This window comes from Trachemys scripta, chromosome 4, assembly GCF_013100865.1.
Source record: "Trachemys scripta elegans isolate TJP31775 chromosome 4, CAS_Tse_1.0, whole genome shotgun sequence".
Taxonomy (NCBI): Eukaryota; Metazoa; Chordata; order Testudines; family Emydidae; genus Trachemys; species Trachemys scripta.
Genome location: NC_048301.1, coordinates 25,107,478 through 25,134,011, shown reverse-complemented (window position 1 = coordinate 25,134,011; position 26,534 = coordinate 25,107,478). Strand labels below are relative to the sequence as shown.

Genomic DNA, 26,534 nt, shown 5'->3' with positions numbered 1-26,534 from the left:
AATGCAGAAAGCCTTTCTATTGAAATATAAATAAGGGGCCTGGTATATCCCACTAAAGCCTTTCCAGTGAATGACTTCTGTGGGTTTTTCATGGCTACCCTCCATGGCTGTAATGTGAGGCTTTTATCCTACCATTGAAAACTATCCTCTGCTATTAAAAAAAATAGAAGGACACCACCTTTTTATCTGAGAGTTCAGTTCCTAATTGAGAAAGCATTATTACTGCAGTATTTAGTGGTGAGTCCCTATCTGAGTGCAGTGTAGAGAAAATCCCAATCAATCTATAAACCCCTTTTATTTTTGTAAATTCAGAATATCCCATACACATTTCCATTTGATCTTCAGGTTAGTGTGAAAGAGATAAGGAGCTCTGGATTGGCTTGCTTCTTTTTTTTTTTATTCCTTTTACTTATGTGTGAGCATTTTTTCCCTCTGCAAATCTTCCATGTGGCAGTGCCCTGGCTGCCCTGAGTCTGACCCAAAGAATAGCCAAAGCATCATGAAATGGTGCACTAGGTTCTGGTCTGGGATTGGCCAACGGTGTGTTTTCACGATGGATTACATTTGGGCATGACGTTTGGCAACGTCAGAAAAGACTCTAGGCCCAATCCTGTCAGGCACTATGCACCTCCTCCAAGGTGCCAAATGCCTTCAACTCCCATGGAGGTCGATGGTTGTTGAGAGTGCTCAGTACCTTGCAATATGGGTTCAGTGGCTGCAAAATCAGGTGCCAAGGGCACACTTTGAGCTCTCTCTTGCTCCCATCAAAGTCAATGCCTGAATCAACTGATTTCAATGGGATCTGGCCCTTTAATAAGGTATTAGACCACAAAGAAGCCCTATCTGCCAGGAAATGCATTCACAAGGCCCTCTTGGAATCATGGGAAACGGGTGGGAGAACTACCATAGTGCAACCTGCTCATGATGCTGCTACTTCTGATGCCCAAAAAACTGCCACATTCACATGCTCCACTTCAAAAGCTAATGCACTCTTGTGAGGAAATGGGGGGACAGCATGTTCTGACTAATCACATTCCAATGGGAAAGACAGAAAAGTACCTGCTCAAGATCTAACTTGGGGGCTAAGTGCATTAACTGAGGGGAAGACGTGTGTCTGTTACAGTGCCTAGCTACAGAGCCTGGCTCTTCAGATCATCTGATAGAGACTCATGTGTTTAGCTTTGGAGGTTCCCCGATTCACTCTCCAGTGTCAGCCAAGATAGCAGCTATCACAGGGCGGGCGGCATAGCACACACCAGCAGTGGTTACATACTTCCTCTCAACAGAGGAAGCTCATCTGGAGCATCTGATGCCCACACTAGTTCAAATCCCACTTATGTAACAGCAGACACCAGGGCTTGAACCAGCAGCCTCCACTGTTAACAGCATAAGTCTCTGTAGCTCAAAGTAAACAGACAGCCGCTATAGCTAGCGGATGTAACCGACACACATTTTCTGTCGCTCAAGCCCTGCTGAGGACACGTAATACTCACTGACCCCACTGGGGTTGTGCTGTGGTCACTAGCGGAGAAGGGATACTGGGCCAGCGGATCTGATCCAGTATGGCAATTCCTATGGAAGCCAGCATACTGAAAGCAATAACTACATCCTGTTGCTCTTCGGTACTGGATGGAGAAAGTGGACTCCACAAAGAAGACAAGTTTGACTCAAGATCCCATGCTCTGATAGTACAGGAAACCCGCACACTAAGAGAGAGAGCAAGTCACATAACTGTCATAAGCAGTGTGTGCTTAGTAACCGAGGAAAGCATAGGTGCAGAGCAAAGGAACGCACTATATACTTGATGATATAGAAAAGCTTTTCCATGCCGTGTACGCTGCAGAAAAGGTTTCAGAACAGCTCATCCAGGTGGATACTGTCCCCTGTAACGTCCTGGTCAGTGAGACCACTGGTGATCTGCTGAATAAGTGCTGGCCTTGGGGCAGCTTTAACCTACCCATCCAATTTCTCCAAGAAATCCAAGCATTTTAGAAAAGGAAATGCCTGTAATCTGCTCTCCCAGGCCAGCGCGTGCTTGTCTCTACTTTCAAAAACTCCTTTTGGGGCATGCTTTTGAATAGCTCCCTTCCTTTCCGCCTACATCTATGAAAATCCAGGATTTACAGGGCATTGGTAAACACAGCCCCATCAACATGTCATTTGGATAATGAGACTGAAATTCACCCCATTGCAGAAGGAGTGAGGAAGGCCCTATACACCAGGTAAGCCCCACTTTATTCCTCAGGACCAAATCCTCCTCCCATTAAAATCAATGGGAATATTGCCATTGATTTCAATGGCATCAGGATTTGGCCCTTTCCGCAGGCTTTAAGTGTTGCATAAGGCCTCTGCACTGGGATGAATCTCCCGAGTGTGTAATGTTCTGTTGTCTTTCTGGGCCAGCGGAACTATTTGCCTTCCGACTTGGGGAAGACACCACCAAAATGGCCTCTCTGACCCTGGGCCTTGAACTTTATTTGTGTGTACAGGCTGTATCTACAGCTATCCCAGAAGACCAACTTCAAACACTGAAAACAGTCGTGTCTCACTGACAGCTGGCCCTTCACAGAAAGCTATTGCCATATTAAAAATTGGTCAATATTATTTCTGCAGCCCTGACTAGTGAGGTTGCTACAGGCAAATGGCTCTATAAAGACCTGCTATTGAAGACTTCGTTTCATAGCACTTTCTAGAGGGCTTGCTTTAAAAGATTACCTAGGTAGCTGATTGAGTGTAAAACATGCTGTACCTGCAATGTTCTCCTGCTTGGGGCAAATTCCTTTTGTAGGCGTGAGAAGACGGTCTTCTTCATCGGGTGTGACTTGGATCCCGATTTCCACTGGCTCTGACACTTTCCTGAGCTCGGAGCGGGAGGAGGGGGGAGGGCTGCTCTTATCCAGGCTCTTTTCATAGCAGACACCACCAGTGCCATTGCACTGTTTCTTCTTGTGCTCTATAAAAACCAAGATGTCTCCCAGGGGGAAGTTCATCTGACACTGTCCACAGGTTAACAAATCGGGGTCTGTCCCACCTGGGGCGATGCTGATGCCACCCGGCTCCGCTATTGCCAGGCTCTCATCTTCGTCAGCAAGCACCGTTTCCACATGGTCAGCCTCTGCTTTACATGGACAAGAAGAAAGAGGGAAAGGGGGTGGGGAGGAGAGAGAGATTGGTTTGAATGTTCATAGAATCTGAATGATGCCCCATGAGGTCAGCCAAAACAGCCTGATTGTATCTTTCTTTTCTTTTCCATGTCTTCCTCCCCGCCCCATAATGATTTCAATACATTTTGCAACCAAGACTGTCTGTGAAACAAAATGATAGACTGACCTGGCCTAGCTTTCCTGACAGCTCCTTCTAACTGCTGCCAGCACTGCAATAATATCAGCAAAGAGCCATTTTGCAATGCTCAAGTTTCGTTCTGAAAGGGTTACTTTTTTGTCCCATCTTCTCATTCCTACTGCATCTCCCTGCCAACCAGCACAGACCCACTCCAGCAATCCTTATACACTCAAAACTCTCACTTGACTACCATGGGTGTTTTGGGTGCTTTGAGGAATGCACGGCTGAGCTCCCTATAGCACACTCTTATCCAAACACATAGACAGCAGCAAGGCTAAGTGGCAGCCAAACAGCATTAGTTACATTAACCTACTCAAGTGAGTAAGGTGATATGGCCTGTGGTGAGAAGTCAGGGACTTTTCAAAAGCCTATGCAGAGAGAGAGAGAGAGAGACTCACTTATTTCCATGTAGGAATATTAGCTGGACTTTAAATTTTCTGCTCATTATTACTACCACCAAATTTCAGTACAGTTCTACAACTTACAGAACATTTTCGTATTAAGTTGATAGAGAATTAAAGTGTGTGAGTTTCAAATAATTACCTTAAAACCTTCAGCCTCAAAAAATATTTCTTTATCCGATCACCCAAGTCAGTTTCGAAGGAACATGTAATTTCTATTAGTTTCATAATCAATCACTAAGTATTCTAAGCTAATTAATACATCTAAAATAATTGTAGTTGACAAGCCTCTTCTAGAGCAAAATGTTTTGTTTTGTTCTACAGCCGAACTGACAAAACTCACAAACCTTAGTCTTTACTCAGGCAAAAATCTCCATTGACTTTTACCTGAGGGAGTTTTACCTAAGAAAGGAGTACAGGATTTGGCCCAAACAGTACATAGATAACTAGCAGTATGTAAATCAGCAAGTAGAGAGACAACACTATTGAATCTGGAGTAGGGAATAGTAGGGGGAAAGTTCTACATTAGCATCAGTGCTTTGTTTTTCAGTTTCCTGGAGAAGGGAAGACGTGCAAATCTCTTAAAGCAGTGGGTAAACAGCATGTCGTAATATAGAATTGGATCCTCCTCCCTTGAAGTCAATGGGAGTTTTGCCCAGATATATAGCAAACTGCAGAAAAAGTATACAAAAAGGGATGGAGAAATGGGAGAAATATGCTTTATATCTAGGAAGTTACTAAACATTCTGAGCCACAGAAAAAGTTTAGAGGAGGCTTCTCCCCTGCCTTCCCCTTACAAGATAAATTGCTGATTAGTACCTCCACCAGCTGTATCGCAAGTTGCATCAGGATTCACTACCAGCTTAGAGCAGTGGTTCTCAACCAGGGTAGGGCACATCAACTCATCTAGATATTGCCCTAGTTTTTCAACAGGCTACATAAAAATCACTAGCGAAGTCGGTACAAACTAAAATTTCATACAATGATTTTTTATACTGCTCTATATACTATATACTGAAATGTTAGTACAATATTTATATTCCAATTGATTTACTTTAAGATTATGGTAAAAATGAAAAAGTAAGCAATTTTTCAGTAATAGTGTGCTGTGACACTTTTGTATTTTTATGACTGATTTTGTAAGCAAGTAGTTTTTAAATAAGGTGTAACTTGGGGGTACGCAAGACAAATCTGACTCCTGAAAGGGATACAGTAGTCTGAAAAGGTTGAAAGCCACTGGCTTAGAGTATGCAAAGTGAGAAAAAATACTATGCTTCATATATCTACGGTAATAAGAATAGGACTAGCATCCTATGAAACAAATGTCTGAGCAAGTCACATCCTATCGACGGAAGATATATACTATAGGGCTTTGAATTTACTAACTTATAACAAAATAAATCTACAAGGTAACTAAACTCTAGGCATAATACACCTTCTGAAAACGATTAATTACTTCCTCCCCCCTAATCTAAGTTTAAAAGGAGTTTGAAGACAATGCTACATAATTAATTTACCAATTTATTTTCTGAAAAGATGCTATGCCATAGTGAATATGTAATCATAACCCTGTGCTGAACAAAGATTGCTGGGGAGAGAGTGAATTTCTGTGAACAGTGTGTCAGAATGCAAAAGGTAATTATTTAGTGCTTCTGTTCCCATTAATGATCTAACATTGAACAATATTGTTTATATTGAAGAAAGATTGCACCTTTAATTACCAATTGTATATACATAATTTTAGAGCCAAACGAAAAGGACTGTGAAAAAGGTCTTTAAGAAATATGTGCACCATTTCTGGCTAGAATTCTTATTAAGTGGGAGCAGAGTGTCAAAATATTAAAACACAAACTAAAGGGAGATGGGACAAAGACCTGCAAAAGACAAAATAAAAATGAGAACTGAACTGAACTAAGGAAAAGTGGTACGGAGGGGGAAAAATGCCTGTTACCAGGTTCATATAACATCACTGTTCAGCTTTCAGATTAAATATGTCTCTCAAATTACAAAGGTTTAACCCTGGTATATGTTACTGATAAATAAAAACACATATGGATCTCAACTTTATTATCTTTTTGATGTATAGGATTTTTTCCCCCTGTTGTTTCAGAAAATGTAGCAAAACCCCTTCATTTGATAAGGGTTCTGACTATGCCTGGGTGGAAAATATGAAGTATCTTTTAGTTGTTAGCTGCTAAAATTGTTCAAAATTCCTGCTTTTCAATTCTACAACTAATCTGAATATTAGTTACGTCCACATATGTCTGCTCATTTATACTCTCTCTCTTTTTCCAAGGATTCTGCACTAGTATTTTTTAAAATAACATCTGGTATTCTTTCGTATTTTGGCAGTCTTCACATTACAGAAAATCAGCTTTTCATTTTCTGGGTGCACTAAGCCCTCGTGATCGGTAGTAACTGGGTTCCAAAGTATTCAATAATTTTCACGCCACTGTATTTTTTATTTTAGTTTAACAAATCATCCAGAACAAGATCGGTCTGATAGCTATCAATCCAAAGCGATGTAAGATACACACACGGCTTTCTCTGGGGCCTGGAAATGGTTATAAAATAATGTCAGGCAAAACACTGACTATATCTTCAAATGCATTTTATCCATATCAATTTGCATATTCATTTTTGACTCAGAAAAGAACAAAAAAAGCTCCCTCTCAACAAAGATAAGCCACTAAAAACCTACATTCAAATAGCATTACAGGACAGACAAACTCACAAAGGTAAGGACAGAAAAGGCTAAACGTCCAGCCTTAACTCATGTGCCAAGCTTGGATAACACCATAAGTTAAGTCCTCCACCATTTAAGATCCCTGCAGTTTCAACTGGGCAGTTTAGGCCAGACTCTGAACAAAAACTCTGACTCTGCTTGTGGGTTTAAAATGAGATGCTCCTTCGCATTATTTGAACTTTGCTTTCTGTGGTTTCATTTCTGTTGCTGGGCTGCTGGGTTTCACCATTACTTAGGTTTTTTTCTAATTATTATTTATTGAAAACAGAATGTTAAAAAGGAGGAAAAGCTGAACCACAAAAAAAAAGAAAGGAACTAAAAAACACCAGCTGCCCTCACATGGAAAAGGGCAAAGTGAAAACTAGTTGCTTCCAGCCAGGTGGGTTAAGGTGTGCCCAGCCTCTCACCACACCCCGATGCATTCTCCAAGTAACCCGTCAGTAATCGCTCACAGGGAATATTGCGATCCATGGAGCAGAGATGGTGTCCAAAGTGGGAACCCTCTGAAACTGGTGTCATTCAATGGTTTCATGTGAATGTATTTAAACAATGTTCATTCACAGCACTGTATTTGTCAGACTCCTAGCGGCATCTCTAAGCACTGTTACTATCTATCGCACCAATCTGCATTAAAAATAAAGTGCTTTTTCATCCAAGACTGTAACGGCTCTATCACAATACCATTGACATTACAATTCTTAGCCTGGTGGCACCATTACAGCATTTATGCACATGTGTATATTATCCAACACACCATATTAAAATTACTACACCTGCAATGGTTTCTGACTTTCAGATGCTTCAAGCTCATTCATAATACCAAGAGAGTTTCAGCTACTACACCTTGGGCCTGATCCAAAGGCTTTGGAACTCAATTTAAAGACTCCCACTGGGCTTTGGATGAGTCCTATAATAGGGAGTGTTACATTTCTTTCTATATTTTAGTTGTATTTAAATACTAAAAATACAAAAGAACTCAAAAGCAATACACTGCCCTCTTTCTTATTTTCCCTCCCTTATCGTACAGCATAAAATACAAGAAATGTTAATATATTTTATTTTGTTTAAAGAAGTGGGAGAGAAAAAACTGATTGCAGAACAAGGTCCTGCATGTCAAATTTCTTCTCCATGAACCGTTTCTACAGCTGAGTAGCAAATCCATAAAAGCAGAGGTTGATGGAAACACTGCCACAGCCTTCACTATAGAGGCGCTAGCGGGTGCCCCAATTGCCATGGGTACTGTGAGATCGGTTACCATGTAAATCTTCCACAGTCCCAGATGAGCAGAGCTCAGATTAACCAGATCTGACTGCGACTTGTAATGATGAACTGATAAATCTTGCGGCATTTGCCAGCTGCACCCCATCTACAGGGACATTCTACCTTCAAGGGTATGGCAAACGCTCCCTCCTGCCTATGCCCCATGTACGTGGAGTTACCAGCTGCATGATTCATGTGACAGTCACTGCACTGAAACACAGGAAACTCTACAGTGCCTTGAAACCAAATCCCTACTTTTAATGTTTTACCCATTGTCCTGGTAAAAAGGCACAAAGGAAAGACTGGGCCCTCAGGGAAGTGGATTTCAACCTGGGGTCCACAGACTATGTCTAAGAGATCCGAGAAAGGTAGTCATAACTATCGAACAGTGGTTCACCGCCTGTGGACCACGGACCCCTGGGAGTCCGCAGACTATGTCTAAGATTTCCATCCGCACCTCCATTCGACATTTTTTTAGAGGTCAGCAAATGAAATAAGGTTGAAAACCACTGCCTTAAGGTGTTACCCACAAACTAGACTTTAGAATGATGTCCCACTGACAACACCTGCATGTCACACTTATTGTAAAATTGAATTATTGAAATAGCACAGACAACACACGCTGTGGCTAGGTTATCGGAAGCACCCAGTGTCATGATTTTACCTGCTTACAACTAATACTTTGGAAACCAAAGGCTTCATCTCCTCACCATCCAAAGTCTAGCAATAACCTGCATACAGATTCTTTTCATCTTCGCAGCTGTGAATTGCAGTGTTTAGATATTGTATTATGTCTAAATTGCACCAACATCACACTCAGCAGCAATGGCCGGTTTTAGCTGCCATCAATATTTAATTTTTCTGATCCACATGATTAAAAATCAATTCTTCATAAAAAGAAAGCTGGGGATGGATTAGTAAAGAGAAAAACAGCAGCAACAGGGAATAAAGCTCTACTGACAGAGAGACTCATATTTCTGTATTACTTTTAAGTGAACCTCATGCCTGTGAAAAGCGCATGATGACAGCCCAAGAGATTCAGATTCTCCACTTATCCACAGAACAGCACAGGCAGCAGCTGTATGAGCTTCCCCAAGCTGCCCGGCCAATGTGCCTCAACCTTGACCTATGGGGACAATCTGTGGGTGTAGAGGACAGTTCAGTCTCTTTGGCCCATTCAGTCTGCTAAGACAGTCACACAAGCATGCCAATTAGTTCCAACTGTGGTAGAGAGGGGCGTTTTTTGCTATGATGTGAACACCTGTCCACTAGGTACTGGACAGAGATCACTGCTTCATATAGCCCACTGCACAGCCTTCAGATGTTAATGATTTTCGATCACTAGACAGCACAGGGACTAGTATGCAGGGAGGGGAGAGGGGAATAACCCATTTAGATCTAATGCATTAGCAAACAGAACACACAGCTGTGAGTTTCAGGGCTCTTCTGCAACACAGTACATCAAACACCTATTTCAGAAGTATCCTGAACCTCTCAGAGCGCAGTTTAACCCTCAGTCCACACCTGAGACAGAACAAACCTCTCTGCCACTGCAGAAAATGCAATAAGGATTACAGTATAAGAAAAATGCAAACGGAAATGAAATAGTAATAACAATGTAAATACCAAACAAAACAAAAGCCAGGCATATCCAAATGTGTACTTGAATCTTGGGCATGTCTCAGATGTAATTTAATCAGAAGCTACACACACACAATGTTACAGAAAGGGGTGATGTATGCTTTCCTAAATAAACTAGATGCTCTTGAAAAAAAAATAAAGATTTACTGCTATTGAGAGCCTAAAATGCATCGGTTCTTTTATAGACCACAAAAGCTGTAAATCTTCACAGATAAAACAGGGATTGTGATGATGTGATATAAAAGCATTCTTTGTTCCCAAGTGAATAGATTTGTTTTATTTAAAACTAAACACACATACAGAAAAGATACTGGATACACAAAAAGAAAAGAAAAAAAAAACTGTACTGAGGTACAAGCTTTTAACTGTATTGGGAAAGAATCCCTGAATTACAGACGCTTAACAAAATATTTAAAAAGCATGATGGAAATTAGGTATTTTGTTTCTCGTGTGGATTTAAACACACAGCTATATTGTTTTTTAAAATTTCAGTCTCCAAAGAGGTTCTGTTCTGAATGAGGCATAAATCACTGTTACTCGTATACAACTTTCTCGAGCCATTTTTTCGACTTTCATTGAAGCATATTCATTATAACATTCAATGAATTTATGGCTTATGCCAGTGGCTTAGTGGAAGGGGTCATAAAAAAGTTAAGTAAACTAGTGATTTTTTTTTTCTCCCCCTTAACTTTGGATTCCCTTTTTATAATCTGCTGTCTAGTACTGAGTCTCTGGAAAGTACCCTGGTCACATAACAGCACACACACACAAATTATCAGCTGCTTCAGACAAAAAAAATTGAATTTCTTCCATTGAGGCAACTACACAAAAGACTTGCATATGTCAAAAATACAGAACTCAGTCCCTGTGAATGCCATACCATTAATCAAATCCCCGATCTGGTGTCACTTTTGCCAGTAAAATGATGGTATTCTTCTAACCCCCTCCATTGGCGCGTGCCTGCGATGCGTGAAGTGCGTCCCTCTGCTTTAATTTGTTTTCGAATAGCCTGCTTTAGGCATTTTTTATATATTCCTTGGGGAAAGCTACTGCTGCTTAGAGCTCTAGCGAGGGGATACGGTATAGGCTAGGCAACAGCTTTTTAGGGAGGAAAGCAGTGAGCAAATTTAACTGATGTTTAGAAGCTGTAACTTACTCTGAATACACAACTGCCTTTGAGGGTGCAAAGGAACAGTGCGTAGTGTGCAGCCTGCATAGACACATTTTATGAAAGTAAATAAACATGAAAGAGGAAGGTGCTGTGGTAGCAGCAGCTGAATGAATCATACATTTATCAATGCTTCCCGCTGTTATTGATGTCTTTTTCCCCCCTCATTACAAAGATATATATAAATCTATCTGCATATAACAGCGGTACACACTTCGCAAGGCGCTTTTCTGGCACCCGTAACTTTACTATGCGTCATGATTCAGACCCAAAAGGCAGCTTACTTTTCCTCTAGCCGTCTCTGAGGCTACCTGTCTCTTAACCTTGAAAGACCAAATTCTACAGACAATTCTAACACAATGTGTTGGGCGTGGAGAACCAAAGAAGACTGCTGCGCTGCGGAACAACCACCAAAAGAAGAAAATGTTCAGCGGAAGTGGAGAGCCATTTTGGTTGTAGTAAGTCTCTTCAGCGAGACTTTTTAAAACGTGTTTCAATCTCAGGGGGTTTCTACCCAACTATAATGTATGGGGGAGGGGAGGTATTATGTCTCTTAGTCAAAATTTACAGTCGTGGAATTGAAGCAAAGCCACAATCAGCAAAGTTTGAGGTTTCTGCAGAAAAGGTTTTCCCATAGCTGGAGAATGTTAGCATCATCAGCGTTTGAGCCACTGTGCTCTTCATCTTCCAGGTCTGTCAAATGAGCTGGCTGCTGTCTATATGCTTCCAACTAGCTCAATTCAAACATTAAATGAAGTAGAGAAATCATCAGATAAATTGCTGGCCCTCTGTACTCAAGAGTGAAGGCTTTTTCTACAGTTGATGACAGCCCTGATCTTTTGTCTGACCTAATTTATTTCTCTTTCAGGTTAGAATAAAACACTCTTTCCTGTCACGGGATAACCTCCACCCACATATTGTGCCCTAAAATAAGAATAAGTCATTGCTATGTTAACAAAACTATAACTTGATGAATTTCTCGGACTTGGGGAGGTAAACATTATATCCTAACATCCAGTGATCAAAGCTTTCTATGTGTATGCCATTAAATTATACGTTTGGGCAAGAAAGTGTCCCACTAAAGTCTATCAACAATGCACAGGGGCAAACTAAAACAGTGAATGGTAGAAGCCTGTATATTAGCCTATCGCTCATTCCACGGAAAGTTTTACACGTTGTATATGATTTGTGTTTATTTCTTTAGGGAAAGACGTATTTTTATTTACAGGAACTGCGGCCTGTATGTTAAAAGGACTCAAGGATCAAAAGCAATACAAGCTATCCAAAATTTGATACAATCGAGTGGGATTTCAAGCTTTCTGAAATGTAAGCACATACAATTGTATGAATGTGCATGTTCATTTTTAGTGTACACAATCTTCTTCTCTATCTAATATTTGCTGTATGTTTATACATACGCTGGAAGCAGATAAATAGATGCACATGTCTTTTTACGATGAATCCATACCTATGGCTATCATCAGCCTTATCTGACAACAACAAACTGAGAATTTAAAAATTATATATTGATGATAAAAGACACGGTTAAAAACTAATTTTAATTAAAAACTTCTAACTGCAGGAGTCTGTTAATCGGTCATGATTTGTTTAAAAATAGATTTATCTAACTTGCAATCCCACTCATCTAGTACTATATAGATCTTTGCATGAAAATCAATACTTCAACTTTACACTTAAAATATTTTGCAGCAACATAAACTGCCTCAGATACAGCTATTATTTCCCAAGCCATTGTATCCCACCCACCAGTACTACAGTACTGGATGATTCAAACCATAATCTACTATGATACAGACTATGAGCTCCCCCTAGTTGTCAACACATGTCACTTAAAGCCAGAGGGCACAATTGAGACTTGCAATTCAACTAAAAGCCAGCAAAGTTTATTTTGGAAAGTATTTTATATCAACAAACAATCCACAGCGCAAAGCAATCTAGATAGGAAATGTGAAAGGGAAATAAATGCCTTGTACAAAGCATTTTTAAACAAAAAGATTATGCTAAAAGCAAACTCAGTTCTGATAAAAACAACAGAATAGGTGTCAATGGAAGTCAGTCACTGATATCTATAATTTGTACTATTTTACCTAGCACACACTCATCTAAGTCATAATTATTGTCAAATATGCCACTAGACATCCCTTTGTTCAACATAGCAAGATACATTTTGCACTAGACAAGGATTCAACAAACCATTACTATTAAACACAGCCACATAGGAAAATCTTAGACTTGTTTGCTAAATGTTTAAATAGGCTTGACAAAATATTCTCTGTATTTGTCTACCAACGAAACAACGTGAAACGCTTTCTTATCCATCGTACAGCTATTTAAATCACTAAGCAAATCAAGCAAAAACTAGGAAGCAATACAGATTCATAATACACAGCCACAACGTGTTGGCTTTTTAAAATATGCTATTTTTTAAAGCCAGGAAGGTTATGAAAATGAGCTGTTTTTATCTCATGAGTAAATTACAAATAAATGTAAATAAAATGCATCCCAGAGAGTGATAAAGAACACATCTTTTGTATTGCCTTACTTAAAGCTGTCATGTAACATGTCTTTAAAAAACACATTATGCTTTTGTATGCACAGCTATGCGTGTATTAAGAAAAACACAGCCATCTCCAAAAATCATTTCCTAGCTAATTTTTTAGTAATATCTTACATTCTCAATGTGTAACACTAGGTGAAATTGTTTTCTTTGAAGGCAAAAAGCGCATTAATTGCAGCAAATCTAAATGCATTTTAAGTGGAGTTCTTTGCACTTAGAAGCAATTTGCAAAACTTTTATGTACTAGAAATGTTATTAGTTTTTTCTTTTACTTAAATTACTTTGTACATATACGAATTAATAGGGTAAATTATTAATCTTCTTAGGGAACCTGTTGACCAGTTATGAAAGAAATCTCGCTGGGGAACTCTAGTTCTCTATCTGGAATTTTATCATTTTACTGTGCTTTTTTCCTCCATATTTTCTACTGTTTTATTAATTTTGCTTATTTTGCCTTATTCTGCAAAACTGGTAGAAGCAGGCTTTTTACATGGATTCTCTTTCACATTTCCTTCAACTCCAAAAAATAATTCTAGTTTTAAAACACATTTCTCTAGTTTAAAAAATTGTTAAATTGGAAAATAAGCAATTTTAATCAAACCAAAATAATCTTTCTTGGTATGGAGCAGTTCTACAGCATACCATCATCTCTTCTGTATAAGACCTTTTTTCACTTTGTCTATAAATTTAACTAGCTCAGGTACAAGTTTTTGTCTCCAACACTGGATAAAGGTCAAGACTTTTGTTTTAAATTTCTTTTCTCTTTTTTGCATTGCAAGTATATCTATTGCAACACTGTATGAGGAACCTAGAGTGAAGCAAATAGGCCACTCAATTTTGCAGATTATAAATAATAATAATTGTTCCAATTTTGGAACAAATATATTATATATATATTGCAGCCTGCTTGCTTGTTTCACATTCACTATCTAAATGTTTCTTTGAACACCAACCTGAAACCCAATAAATATCAGTGGAACAGAGTCAGAAAACCTTTTTTTTTTTTTTTTGCACCTTGCACAGAACTCCTATCCACCCTGCAAAGCACTTCTCCAGACAGATGCCAAAAAGGCAGAGGTAAACATCAAATATATGCATCTCAGGAAACAATATCAAATTCATTCCGGGTTGTTGTTTTGGTTATTAGTTTAGGCTTTTTTCCCCCCCAGCTACTCTCCAAACTCTCCTTTTCACAGGACAAACACTGGCTCTTTAATAATGAATTAAAGCCTCCTGAAAACTGGTAGGACTACTCCTGTCTGGCAAAACACCCTTCTGAAAGTCTGCAGCTTAGGCTCAGTGTATGTGTGCTAAAATGCCCGCATTTCCTGCTTTCCCCCTCTCCCCCCCCAATTGATACCTTTATTTTTTTCTGCCACTATTCAGTATGCATCCTGATTTCTCCGCCAGCTTCCTCAGGATGGAGAGATAGATAAATACAAGAAGGGAGGGAGGGAAACTGCATGCAGCTTTGCCTTCCATTCCTCACAGGCTCCCCTCCAAACCCATTGTGCCCGCTGCTTCTTGGAACCCTTATTAATGATTCCCTGTCTCATTATATCCTTTCAAATAAGGCGATATGAAAACAAGATGAAATTGAAGAACGAACCTACCTGGCTCCCCTCCCTCCCCCAAAAAATATGTTTCTCCCTTTTAAACAAATTCAAACGTGCGCAACAAACCAGATTATCCACACAATCCACGGCCCCTTTCAAAACCAAGTATCTCCTTGCAAATGAGACGGAAAATAAGTAGTATAAATTGCAATTGATGATGCAGATGTTTTTTAAAAATCAACAATCACCCTCCCCCTACACACACGCACAAAAAAGGAAAAGGAAAATGCAATTTCCAAACCAGATTTTTAAAAAAAAAATAATGCAAATAACAAAAGGATGGGAGGAGAGTCACCTTTTTTTAAATGGGCATGCAAATCTGGTTGCAAAATAACAATGAATAAAAAACACCCCCGCCCAAAAAAAGAGTCAAATATCAGATGCATCTTCATTTTGTTGCACCAGGTGCTGGTTGGGGGGAAAAATGGGAGTAAAAAAACGAAGTAACCAGATGAGCTAAAAAAAAAAAAGAAATTGAAATTTCAGAAGGCAAACGCCACCCAAGATATCTAATAAAAAAAAGTATTTCCAACAAATTCTTACAAACAAAATTTATCAGCTGTAACAAAGGAGAGATCGCAACCACCAAATGCTCCTGGCAGATGGCTTCTATTCTTGGTTTTCAGGGGAGGGGAGACTCTCGTATATATTTATATATTTATTTATTTAAATTTTTTAAAATATAACATAAATATTCGGATTTGCAGCGTTTGAGACTCAGCCCTTGGCTTGCTCCATGCGCAACACTCCTTTAAAAGCAAGTTCGGGACTTATTTTGTTGTTGTTGCTGTTTGCTTGTTATTTGGCTACATTTTTTCCTCCACATCAGATGGTGGGATTTCGGAGAGCCATGCAAGGGAAAAACCTGCCTGCAATCTTCATTGCATAGAAGAGGTTTGATTTTTACTGCACTAAAATTGTGCATGGCGAATTAGGGAAATAAACGCTAAAAACAGGGGTGGGAGGGGAGGGAACGTGCACAGAGAAGGTGCAATTGCAGCCGCTTCTGTAGCACGCGCGCACACACACACACACACGCACACACAACTGCACTGTCCCCCGGATCTTCGTAGAGATGTTACATCTAATTACCTTTTCTTTCTTTTACAATGGGCGCTTTTGCAAAGTGCAGCTCCCACTCCTGCCCTGGCTTTTTTTTTGGGGGGGGGAGGGGTTCCCAGCGTGGATCTAAGGCTCCTGCCTAGTTGCTTTATTGTGATTGTGATTATTAGCAGTATTAGTATTATTTGCTGCAGCTGATCCCTCGTGGGGTAATTCTCCCCACCCCCACCCCCACCCCCACCCCCTTGCAAACTGGGTCCTGGCTCGCAGCGGAACACGCCGGCCCGCTCGCTGCCATGCCTGGGTCGGTGGCCGGTAGAAGGGCAGGAGCCCCCTCTTGTGCCTTGGCACCTGGGCAGGTCCTTCCGTAGGGGGCTAGGGGAGGCAGCCGCCTTCCCAGCTACCTGGAGCCTGACAAGCGTTCCGGGCTCCCGCTGCTCTCCCTCACCGACTTCGCCTCCCCCCGCCCGCATCCCAAGGGCTGCCCGGATCTCAGCCCCCCCAGCCGGCGATCTTCCCCCATCCCCCTGCCCGCATGGTGCCGGGGACCGTCCCGGCTTCGCCTCCTTTCCTCCCGGAGCGCGCTGGCCGAGAGGGGCTCCCCGGCGGCAGCTCCCTCTCCGTGGGTCCCCCCCTCCTCCACTCCGTCCTCCCGCCGCTCTCCTCCACTGCCCGCCTTCCCCCCCCCCCCGGCTCCCCTTCCCCGCATTTCCCCCGGCCGGCTGTCACCCCGCCGCGTGTGCTCGCCAACTTTCCCCGGCTCTTCCCACTGCAGCCAGCACGCGCGCTTTGCAAACCAAAACACCGAGACCCCACCGCCAGCTCCTTCCCCGGCCCCTTCTCTGCCCCACGCCGCCTGCCGCCTCCCTCCCGCGCCGCCACAGCCTGCAAATTCACTGCAAACTTTGGTTTTCTCGAGTCCCCCCTCCTCCCATCCACACACACCCTCCCCCCTTTAATTCCCTTCTCTTCTTTCTCCCCCCCCCCCCTTCTCTCTCTGTCTCTAAAGTGACTTACTAGACTTGGCTTTTCCTGGACTTTTCCCCCCTTTTGAGCCTTGATTTCTGATCGTTCTTATTTCAAGTTCAAACTTACGTGTGATAATCTCTCTTTGTGACAAGTGCTGCGGGTTTCCCTGCTTGCGACGGGACATTGCCCTGGCATTTACACTGGCATCGCCCGGAGAGCTGTACTGGGTTGGGGGGGATGTGTGGGGGGGCGGATCTTCCTCCTCTTTTTTTCGTTCACTCTTTCGTCGTCTTCTTTATTGATTTCTTCTTCTTTTTAAAAAATAAAATAAAATGGAGACAAGAAACCCCCTCTTTTTTTGTTGTTCTGGTGCACCAGGTGGGATATCCCCCTGAATTAAAAAAACATCATCAGGAAAAGCTCTTTCTTTTTTCTCTCTCTCTCTCTCTCACTGTCTTTTCTCCACTGCTTCTGTCACTTGGACTTCCAAATCTCTTCTTGAACTTAGGAGGATTTGCACCAACAGTGACACTTTTCCTCTCTCTCTCCAGAGTGCTTGGCAAATTGGCAAGTGCACTTCTTCCACCAGGAGGGTAAAAAATCAGGATTTTTTTTTTAAAGTACAGAATGGGGATTGCCCACACACACAAAAATGCCCCCAAAAATATTTTTTTCAGAAATTGACCCTTGCTGGGTTTTTTTAAAGGGGTAGCCAAAACTGTGTCTCCTCTTTCCCAGTTCAAGTGGCACTGCTTTGCCCTAGTGCTTTTGGATTGCCAATGCCTCTGCACCACTTTGCACTGCTCCCCCTCGCCTGGCACTGGGACTGGAAGGAAGGAAGCCCCCAGTGCAGCTGGGTTGGTGCTGGCTATTACTATTATATATTGCAATGTGAAGATGGCGGAGTCCTGGTTCTCTGGGAGCGCTCTGTCTCTCTATGGCTGGGGCTGCCTCTGTACAATGGGATAAAATTCAAGTTCAAGTGCGGACGTGACGTTTAATCTGCACTAGAGACAAAAAGACCCAGAGAGTAGGAGCACTGGGGGCGACTAGCGGTGGCTTTTTAACATTGTACCCTGCAAGAGAACAAGAAACACACATACACACACACAAACTAAAGCACATGCATGGATCGGGAGCAGCTCCGGGCTTTGTGCATTGCCTCCTTCCCCGGCACTCCGAGTGCCAGCGAAATAATAATGATCAATAATCACCATCGTGATAAATAATAATCATGCAAACTAAACTTCCCCCTACCCTGTTCTAAGTGTCCTGTCCGTGCTGAGACCAGCTCTAGCGGGTCGTTCACCCCGGCCGGGGACTCACTAGGGGAGTGACTTGGGGATCTCCCTGGGGCAAAGTGCCTCGATTGGACTTAAATCGGCCAGGGGGTTATGCCAGGCAGCGTGGCACCGCCGCCCGGGCTAAGAGGGGTCAGGATCGGAGTGGACAGCTCAGGGCGACGCAGGCGGCGGGACTGAGGCGGGGGTCCTGGCAGAGTGATCGCTCCGCTCTGTTATTAATGATGGCATAGGATCTCCATGGTCCGGGCTCGACTCTGGGTCTTGCTTCGTTGTGGTCCATTTCTAGGATCACTGGCGTGAAGGGCTGGGGCGGGCTTCTTTCCTTCAGACGGCACCCCAGGTACTCAGCTGCAGGCACATCCCCAGTGTATTTCAAACAGTTTTGCACTAACATAAATATCTGTGTGGGCTGGGGAAAGATTTTTCTCTCCCTAATCTATGAGTGATGCTACCGGGAGACTCTTTTTGTGTCTCTCACACACGCACACCTCTTGGACCTTTGGTGGTGGTGATGGTGGTTGTTCGTGTGAAAATTCCTGACAGGGAAGATCTTTGTGTGAGTTAGTGGCACTCACCCAAGACAGGGAGAATCCAGAGGCATTTAGATCACGGCGGAACAAGACACTGCATGTACTTTTCATTCGATTTCACAGGCAGGTAAATGCCCGGCTGAGTGCGCTTCTAACTTTAAGATTCTTGGAAACAAAACTTTCCTTTCCCCGCCCTCTCCTTCTTCCCACCCCCCTGTATTTTCCCTCTCCCCTCCCCCCCGAAAAGCAAACTGTTCTTTGCGAAGTGCTTTTCAGCACTAGGTCTGGACAGAGCGAGGGAAGTGTGTGTGTGGGGGGGAGGACTTTGAAGCCAGATATGGGGGCTGCAGTGAAATCCAATAAAAATCATCAGCCTTCACCCTGAACACGCTGGGCAAGACATTCCGCATTCGTGTCATTCGCTTTCTACGTTGAATTAATATTTCTGTATGTGAAGTCGCAGGGGAGCCTTGGGGGACCAAAAGTCATCTCCGTGCCCTTAATCTGCTTTGAGCAGAATTTGGCTAACCAGCTACACTCGCCTCCTCCAGCAACTGTCGGGAAATCTGCCTCCCCCTACAGAGAGCGAGACCCTCTCAGATGTATGAGTTCTACTTCGTCAGCCCCACTCTCTCCATAGATCCTGGTTCTGACTTGGGGATTTCACATGGGGAAGTCAAGGAAATCCCACCACCAGGCCTGGGGATGGGTTTTGTTGGCGGGCACAGGGCCAACCTTGCCATGTCCTCTTCTCCCTGCTCAGCCATCGTTCTCCCTTAATAGTATAGTAATTAACTATGGAAAAGCCAGTTCAGCTCCTAGCACGCTGCCTAGATTCTTCCTGGCGTTTGTTTGTTTTGCTTAACAGGGTCCTACAAAGAAAATGAACAGTGTGGTGGTAACACAACTCGCAGCAGCTGGGCGGGAATTCAGAGATCCGCGGCTGCTTTAAATACACACACCCCAACACACACGGAGCCCTGTCAAAAAGTTGTGCAAACAATCGGGTGAGAAAAGGGGGGCACAGCAAGGGCCAGAGGTGGAGAAAGATCCGAGGTAGCCTGCAGCTGGAGGAGGGGAGGAAAAACGCCTTCAGCGGAACCTGGGCTGGGGGAGCAGCAATGTCCCCTCCCGTGCCTTTCAGTGGATCTTTTGCTGAACCATTCTTCCTGCAGCTCCACCCCCGTTTTACCTAAAGCTTGAAAAGCACCAGCCCCACCTGGTGTCAACATGATGGATGCCACAGGGGTCGGTTGTAGCCTTTCCAGGAATGCAGCTGAAAGTCCAAAGAAAATACAAAAAAGAAAAAGAAAAAAAAAGTTTAAAATATTTCTACCGACTCTCTCTCTCTCTCTCTCTCACACACACACACACATACTGCACTTCATGCGTTTCTAGATACTTGAGTCATATTTCTACAGCCATTTCCTATAAGGGTTCGCTTTCATTCATTCCAAGAAGAGTTTCTGTCTGTCTGTCTGTCTTTCTTTCTTTCTTGGTCCCTCCATGCTCTCCACCCCCCATTTCCTTGCACTTTGCTTGGCGTGGCAAACAGGCTTTGTGTGTGTGACTCTCATACAAAATGTGTCTCGCGATTCTGGGGGAGGCATTTGCAAACCCACTGGCTGCTCCTGGTTTAAAGGTGCAGCGCGAATGGCGTTGCTGGCAGCCAGGGGAGCGGGGTGGGTGCAAAGTCCATCTCGCATTACTTTGGACGGTTTCAGATCGTTGCAGGAACCTGCACGTACCTGAAGCAACCCTTATCAGGAAGTTCCTGGGCATCATTTGTTGATTCACCACTGTCTTACAGTGGCCATTCAAATCAAAGATAAGGACACATAAATGATTGACCATGCTGCGTTCCCTTATTGCCTCTAATGGTTCAGCCTGGGATGGACGCGGTCTTTCTCCCTTTGAAGTACGATCAGGTCTAGTGTAAGAGCTGGCATTGCCTTACACATCGCTTCTCTGAACCATTTTTGTAAAGCCTGCCTTCTCTTCCTCCTCCTTCTAAAATATATCCCAATGGGGGGGAAATTCCAAAGTGATTTTTCAGTCTCCTCTTTTCTCCCTTGTCTGGCACTTGTGATCATTAGCACTGAAAGCTGTTAATGTCTTGTCTCACAGCTCCCCCTTTAGTCTCTTTGCTCTCCCTGTCTCGCGTTCAAAGCCAGATCAATAGCAGTCTCTTTCTAACCTTGACCTATCCCTCGACCCCGCCTCCATCTGCAGCTGGCCCACTGTTTTGTTTTCCCACTCTGTCGATATCCAAGTCACAATCGGTGACAGCAGACAAACAAGAGGGGCTTGCTTCTCTCTGGGGGCTAGCTGAACTTCCCCCCCCCCAGTTCTCCCTCCCCCAGGCGGCCAGCCACAATAGCTCTATGGTCAGAGGATTTCTGTCCCACTGATTATTTTACTGCTTTGTCCAAGTTCCTTTTCTGTTCTCTCTCCCCCCCCCATCGCACTGTTTTAACACATAACAAAAACACACACGCGAACATTAAAGCTAGAAAAGGCAGCTTGCCACTTAACAAAAAGGAACAAGAAAAATAACATTAAAAAAGAAGCGCTGTCTTTGTACAGGCTTTACAGATTTTAGTTTCTTTATTTTAAAGGAGAAACAAAGCAAAACAAAAACCCTGCCCCAACGTGCTGATCATTCTGTTCATACTATAACACGGATCATAACAAATCACTCTCACCCAGTAACGTCTTCCTTAAGGGAAAACAAACCAATACAGTTTTAAATATTCGATTTTATTCTATATGCAACAAGGCATGGCGAGTCAAGAGCTTTCGACATGCAGACGTGGTTTAGCTCCTGAGTCCCCTGCCCTCCAGCCCCCGCTTTTTTTTAAGCATGTGATGTCTTCTGATGAAATTTGGCGTGGGTATAAATAACTGTAACTTCAATGTAAAAGAGGAACTCCCAATATTCTTGCAAGAGGATGAGATGAATCTGTCACTTGAACGCATTTTAAATCCGTCTCCACGCTCTCCCTTTTGGCCAAACAACTTTTCAGCAGAATAAGAATTTCTGCAAATAAGTCTGTCTGATGTGACTTTAGGTTTCTTCACATGCTTCACTCGAAAAGCTCGTGCTAAGTTAGAAGTAAATGTTTTTTTACAGAGATCTGGGCAGAGTGGGCGAGAAATCAACCTTAGCTTAAACAAGTCTACTCGTTCCTGTTCCCTTTGAATCTTTAAGTTGTGGTGTTTGTGAACAGGAGTATAAACACAGGGCATTGGTCCGATCGGCTTATTTATCCGCTCTGCCTTGCGAGGAGATATAGAAACACAGGATCTAACTAGATCATATTTACATAAAGCTCCCGTGGTGGCAGTTCTGCCTTCACATATTGTACAAGTATCTCCATGAGCTCTCATTTCAGATCCATTACAGAAAAAGATAAAAAGAGGTCTTTGGGGCTTCCTTGTATATTTGTCTGCAATGATTTTACATCATTTCTGAAAATTATATAGTTGTAGCACCAAATTTGTGTGTGATATAATAACTCAAAATGTGTATTTTTTGTAGCAAATCACTTTGTAGCAGTAAATGGGGCTGCAAAACATCAATCAGAGGAACAGTTTGGTGGGTCTCTTTCATTTGTGGCTTTGATAGCCATTAATATGAGACAGGGAGAGAGCATCGCTAAGACACCTTATTTTCTTTGTCATGAGTGAGGTAGGATGAGCCTTAAATGAGAACACTGGCGTATTTCAGGCTGTCAGTCAAATGAAAGCTGAGGGGGATAACACATTATCTGCTACCACTCCCCAGACCTCTTGACAGAGCCACAAGGGATGCAAAGTTCGCTCTTTCTTTAGACTTGGGGTTGTCCCACTTTTTGTCTCTGTCATTTGCTGACGTCTTCGGGACCGGATTTGGGAAGCAACATCCCGGCAACATTGACATCCCCAACGCTTATCCCCAGTGCTCTGCTCCTTGGGAATCTTCTGCCTTTCCAGCTGAATTCTGTGCCTCCATCCTCGTTCCAAACATTCACTGAGTGACAGCTGAAATATGGGGGCCTGATCCTGCCACCCTCCCGCATCAAGGAGGAGGGGGGAAGCCACACAACCCCAAACAAACCTCCAACAAAGAAAAACCCACCCATCTAAGTCTGGAGCAGACGGGAGCGTTGCTTTAAGTCAGCCATGCAGGATCGGGCCCTCCGCGTCTGTGGGAGACAGGTCCCTGCAGACACAAAGGCAGCCTGTTTGTATCTTGGACCCAAGCACTAAATGGTCGAGGCTGCCCCCCGTGAGGGCAGTGGCAAAACTTCCATTGACTTCAAAGGGGGTAGGGCATTTGTGACCCGAGCGCCTCTCTTGCTAACCAGAAGGCAGCTCCTTTTCTGTCTCTCCTACTTAGGGTTTTTGTTTGTGTGTTTGTTTTTTGCTGTACCACTTTCCAGGCAAAAGCAAGACAATCGGATGAACTACAGGGAGTGTGTGTGTGGGGGGGGGCACTTTATCAACCCCCTCCCTCCAGTGAAAGGGACTCAGTGCGTGAATCACGAGAAGATGCCACTTGGGTTCTTTCATGCCATGAAATAAACACCCGGGTTTCCGAATCTAACTGAAACCCAAAGAAGAGGGGGACCGGTAAAGTTCTCCATTGTTTTGGGGGTGTGAGGGGGCCTTTATCAGCAGGGCTGGCGTGCTCGCTATTGCTAATGAATGCAAGGCAGGGATTGCTGCTTGCATCTTTGCAAAACGCTGTGCATTAAGTGCCATGGATGGCTCCATGGAATAGACCGAGGACAGATACGCTGTGAGGTCCCGCTGCTGGCACAACTGTGCGAAAAGTTGGGACGCTATTAGAGACGGGCTGGTATCTTCCTGGTGAGAGCCCGTTTAAAAAAGTTGTCCCATGGTGTAACTATATCGGAACATTATCTCGGGACTCAATTTGCATGGGGAGAGGGAGGGGGAAATCACTCCTCAATCCAGCACTGACAAATCCTGAAATTTGGGAAACAGAGCGATGATCCTGTCATCCTCTGCTTTCTAATGTTGGTTTCAATCAGCTTCCCCCAGCCATGATTTCACGGGGATTTAAACTACTTGGAATTGTTTGAAATAACAAAGGCCTCTAGGATATCGATGTGGCAATAAAATCTTCCACTTAAACTTATGACAAAAAACATTTCAGCCTGTCTCTCAAGGATCATGAAAATATGAATCTGGACATCACAAAAGAAAGACATCTCGTTTGTCTTTCTCCTATTCTCTAAAATCTCCCTGCTTTGTGGTCTTTAAATAGGGCAGATTTATGGTAATTCTTTTATCTTTTTTTTTTAACTTGGGCAACTGAACTCAAACTGGCAAATTCATCAGTCTCTAGATTTAGTATAAACATCTGCAGCTTCATTATTCCTATCAACAATTAGGGAACTTAAAAGTGAGCATGTCTGGCCTGGGAGTGATTGTATATTGCACCCAAACTGCACATTCGTGTTGGTAAGGAGTGGAGCGATGTAGGAAACATCGATGCGTTTAACACTTTAACATAGAGTTTGTGTTTCTTAATTGAAACTGATCAAATAATAGTACTTCCTTTCACAACCAAAAAGCAGGCATTTTTCATGCTAATAGGAAGTGGTAGGAAAATATTTTAGGAAAATAAGGAGCAGTGTCTGCGATTGGCTGTCACCATTTTTTTCATGTGGTGCTGGATTCTGATCTCCCTTTACTGCAGTTTTCCACCTGGGTAACTCCATTGACTTACCAGAGTCCCTGCTGATTTCTGGATCAGGTCTATGGCTTTTCTGGTTCCAGTTTTACAATGTCCCCAAACACATTGCTTTTGCCTCCTGCTTGTGGTCTGCAGGTCAATGCCATAATGATAGCTCCCATGTTCCCCTCACCTCAGCTGACACTTTGAAATGTAATTTAGGATGATTAGGCAACCTCCCTGCCTGATGGACCAGAGGTTTGATAATATCATGGTAAAAGGCCACAGTGATGCAAAGCTTTTACAGAACAGCAACTGAAGTCTTTTTTGAGCCAACTGTTCCACCTGGACCACACTACAAATTATTGTTTTCAATTACCACCTGTGTACTCCTTCCCATGCATCGTATTGATGTAAAATTACAACAACACTAGTATAAATAAGTTATGCTGTGGTAGTAAAATGGAAGAAATTTTGTTGTAGCAATTATGTTCAGCAAGATGACAAAATAAATTTCCAGTGCTGTGCTTGCAGTAACCTGGGGAATTTAAACCTCATAATTTCCATTCATTTCAGATAATTTGGAGTAATTTCTATATGTAATAACTCTGTAATGAAAAACACAGCGGTACTGAAGTGATTTCAACTCTGTTTTTTTTCCTATGGTATACATGGCACAAAATAAATAATAAAAATAATATTTCCTTTTGTATGTGTTGAGTAATTCTCTCAGCAAAATCATAAACTAATACCAGGACTAAATCTCTATCCATGAAATGAAAAATAAATTGAGTTAAAGAAAGTGAAAAAGTATGAAAGGCCTTGGATGTTTTATTGTGACTTTATTAAATTGTATCGTCTCTATGCTCTATTGTATCCCCCAGGGTTACTGTTCCAGGGAAGGACATAGAGATAGATGGGTACGTGTCCCTAGATCAAAAGGAGAGATGGTTGGAGCAAATATTTCTGAACATATTTAATTCAACACTTTAGTTTGTAAAACTAGAAACTGGAAATTAAAAGCGAGAGGTGCAAGCATGTACAGGACAAAATAAATAAGTTGTTTGAGGCCATTGATTTGCATTAGTGTTGAATGGTAAATTACTTGGAAGACTGTAAACATGTGCATTCACTGAATAAGTTCCAACACAAAGCATTCACCTTTAATTAAAGACAAGAGAGACATTATTGAAGAGCGGGGTCTGTGTCCTACCTACAGTCACGACACAAGGAAATTATTACATAGTTAATATGAAACCATACGTGTTACTTTGTGGCAAGTACATAATGATTCCACTGGAAATAACAGTAATAAGACATAATATTATTATTGTGTACTTATATATCACTCTCCTCTCCAAGTGTTTTACAAGTGTGGTTATGGATTGAAATACTTGCTTTTCAGGTGAGAAAAATGAGGCATAAAGAGAGTAAGTAACCTGGGCAAGGCCACATAGCTAGTCTGTGGCAGAATTGTGATTATTTAGGCCAGGACTATTTAGGCCAAGTCCTGTATGCTAATCCAGTGGCTCTCAACCTTTCCAGACTACTGTGCCCCTTCAGGAGTCTGATTTCTCTTGCGTATCCCCAAGTTTCACCTCACTAAAAAACTACTTGGTTACAAAATCAGACATAAAAATACAAAAGTGTCACAGCACATTAATACTGAAAAACTGCTTACTGTCTCATTTTTACCATATAATTATAAAATAACTCAACTGGAATATAAATACTGTACTCTCATTTCATTGTATAATACATAGGATAGTATAAATAAGTCATTATATGTATGAAATTTTAGTTTGTTTATGTAGCCTGTTGTAAAACTAGGCAAATATCTAGAAGAGTTGATGTACCCCTTGAAAGACCTCTGAATACCCTCATGGGTATATATACCCCTGATTGAGAACCACTGCTCTAATCAATAATCCTATTTCTCAGTGGCATCATGATGAGCCTTCCTTTTAAACAATGGCAGTTGAATTGCTGTTTTATTGCCCGATGATATGCAATTAATTTTTATCTCCACTATCATTATATCTCCTATTACGAATAATACAGTCAGGATCTATGAATGGGCAAACTGGTTGACAAGTAATAAGAACTGGCTTAAACTTCAACCCTTCCATGAGGGAAGTTAATGCGAACATTCTCAATGACACAAGCTGATTCAGGTACGTTCTCCCAAGCTACACACACACCCTGCACCCAAGGTCTGTTCTTCCTTCAGC

General features: G+C 42.4%; 1 protein-coding gene across 5 annotated transcripts in view; it reads right to left on the bottom strand.

Moving 5' to 3' along the window:
• Positions 1–17,719, bottom strand: part of BCL11B (BAF chromatin remodeling complex subunit BCL11B) — a 100,295-nt gene extending 82,576 nt beyond the window's left edge. For 2 of the 5 annotated variants that reach the window (XM_034768745.1, XM_034768748.1), the window contains exons 1-2: positions 16,910–17,719; positions 2,750–3,118 (exon numbers count right to left, since the gene is read on the bottom strand). In XM_034768745.1, coding sequence (XP_034624636.1) covers positions 2,750–3,118; positions 16,910–16,967 — 427 coding nt within the window. In that variant the 5' untranslated portion in view covers positions 16,968–17,719. Of the gene's footprint in view, positions 1–2,749; positions 3,119–15,295; positions 15,353–16,909 lie in introns of those variants that run through there. The other 3 variants (XM_034768746.1, XM_034768749.1, XM_034768747.1) reach the window with 2 other exon arrangements.
• Positions 17,720–26,534: the final 8,815 nt, after the last annotated feature.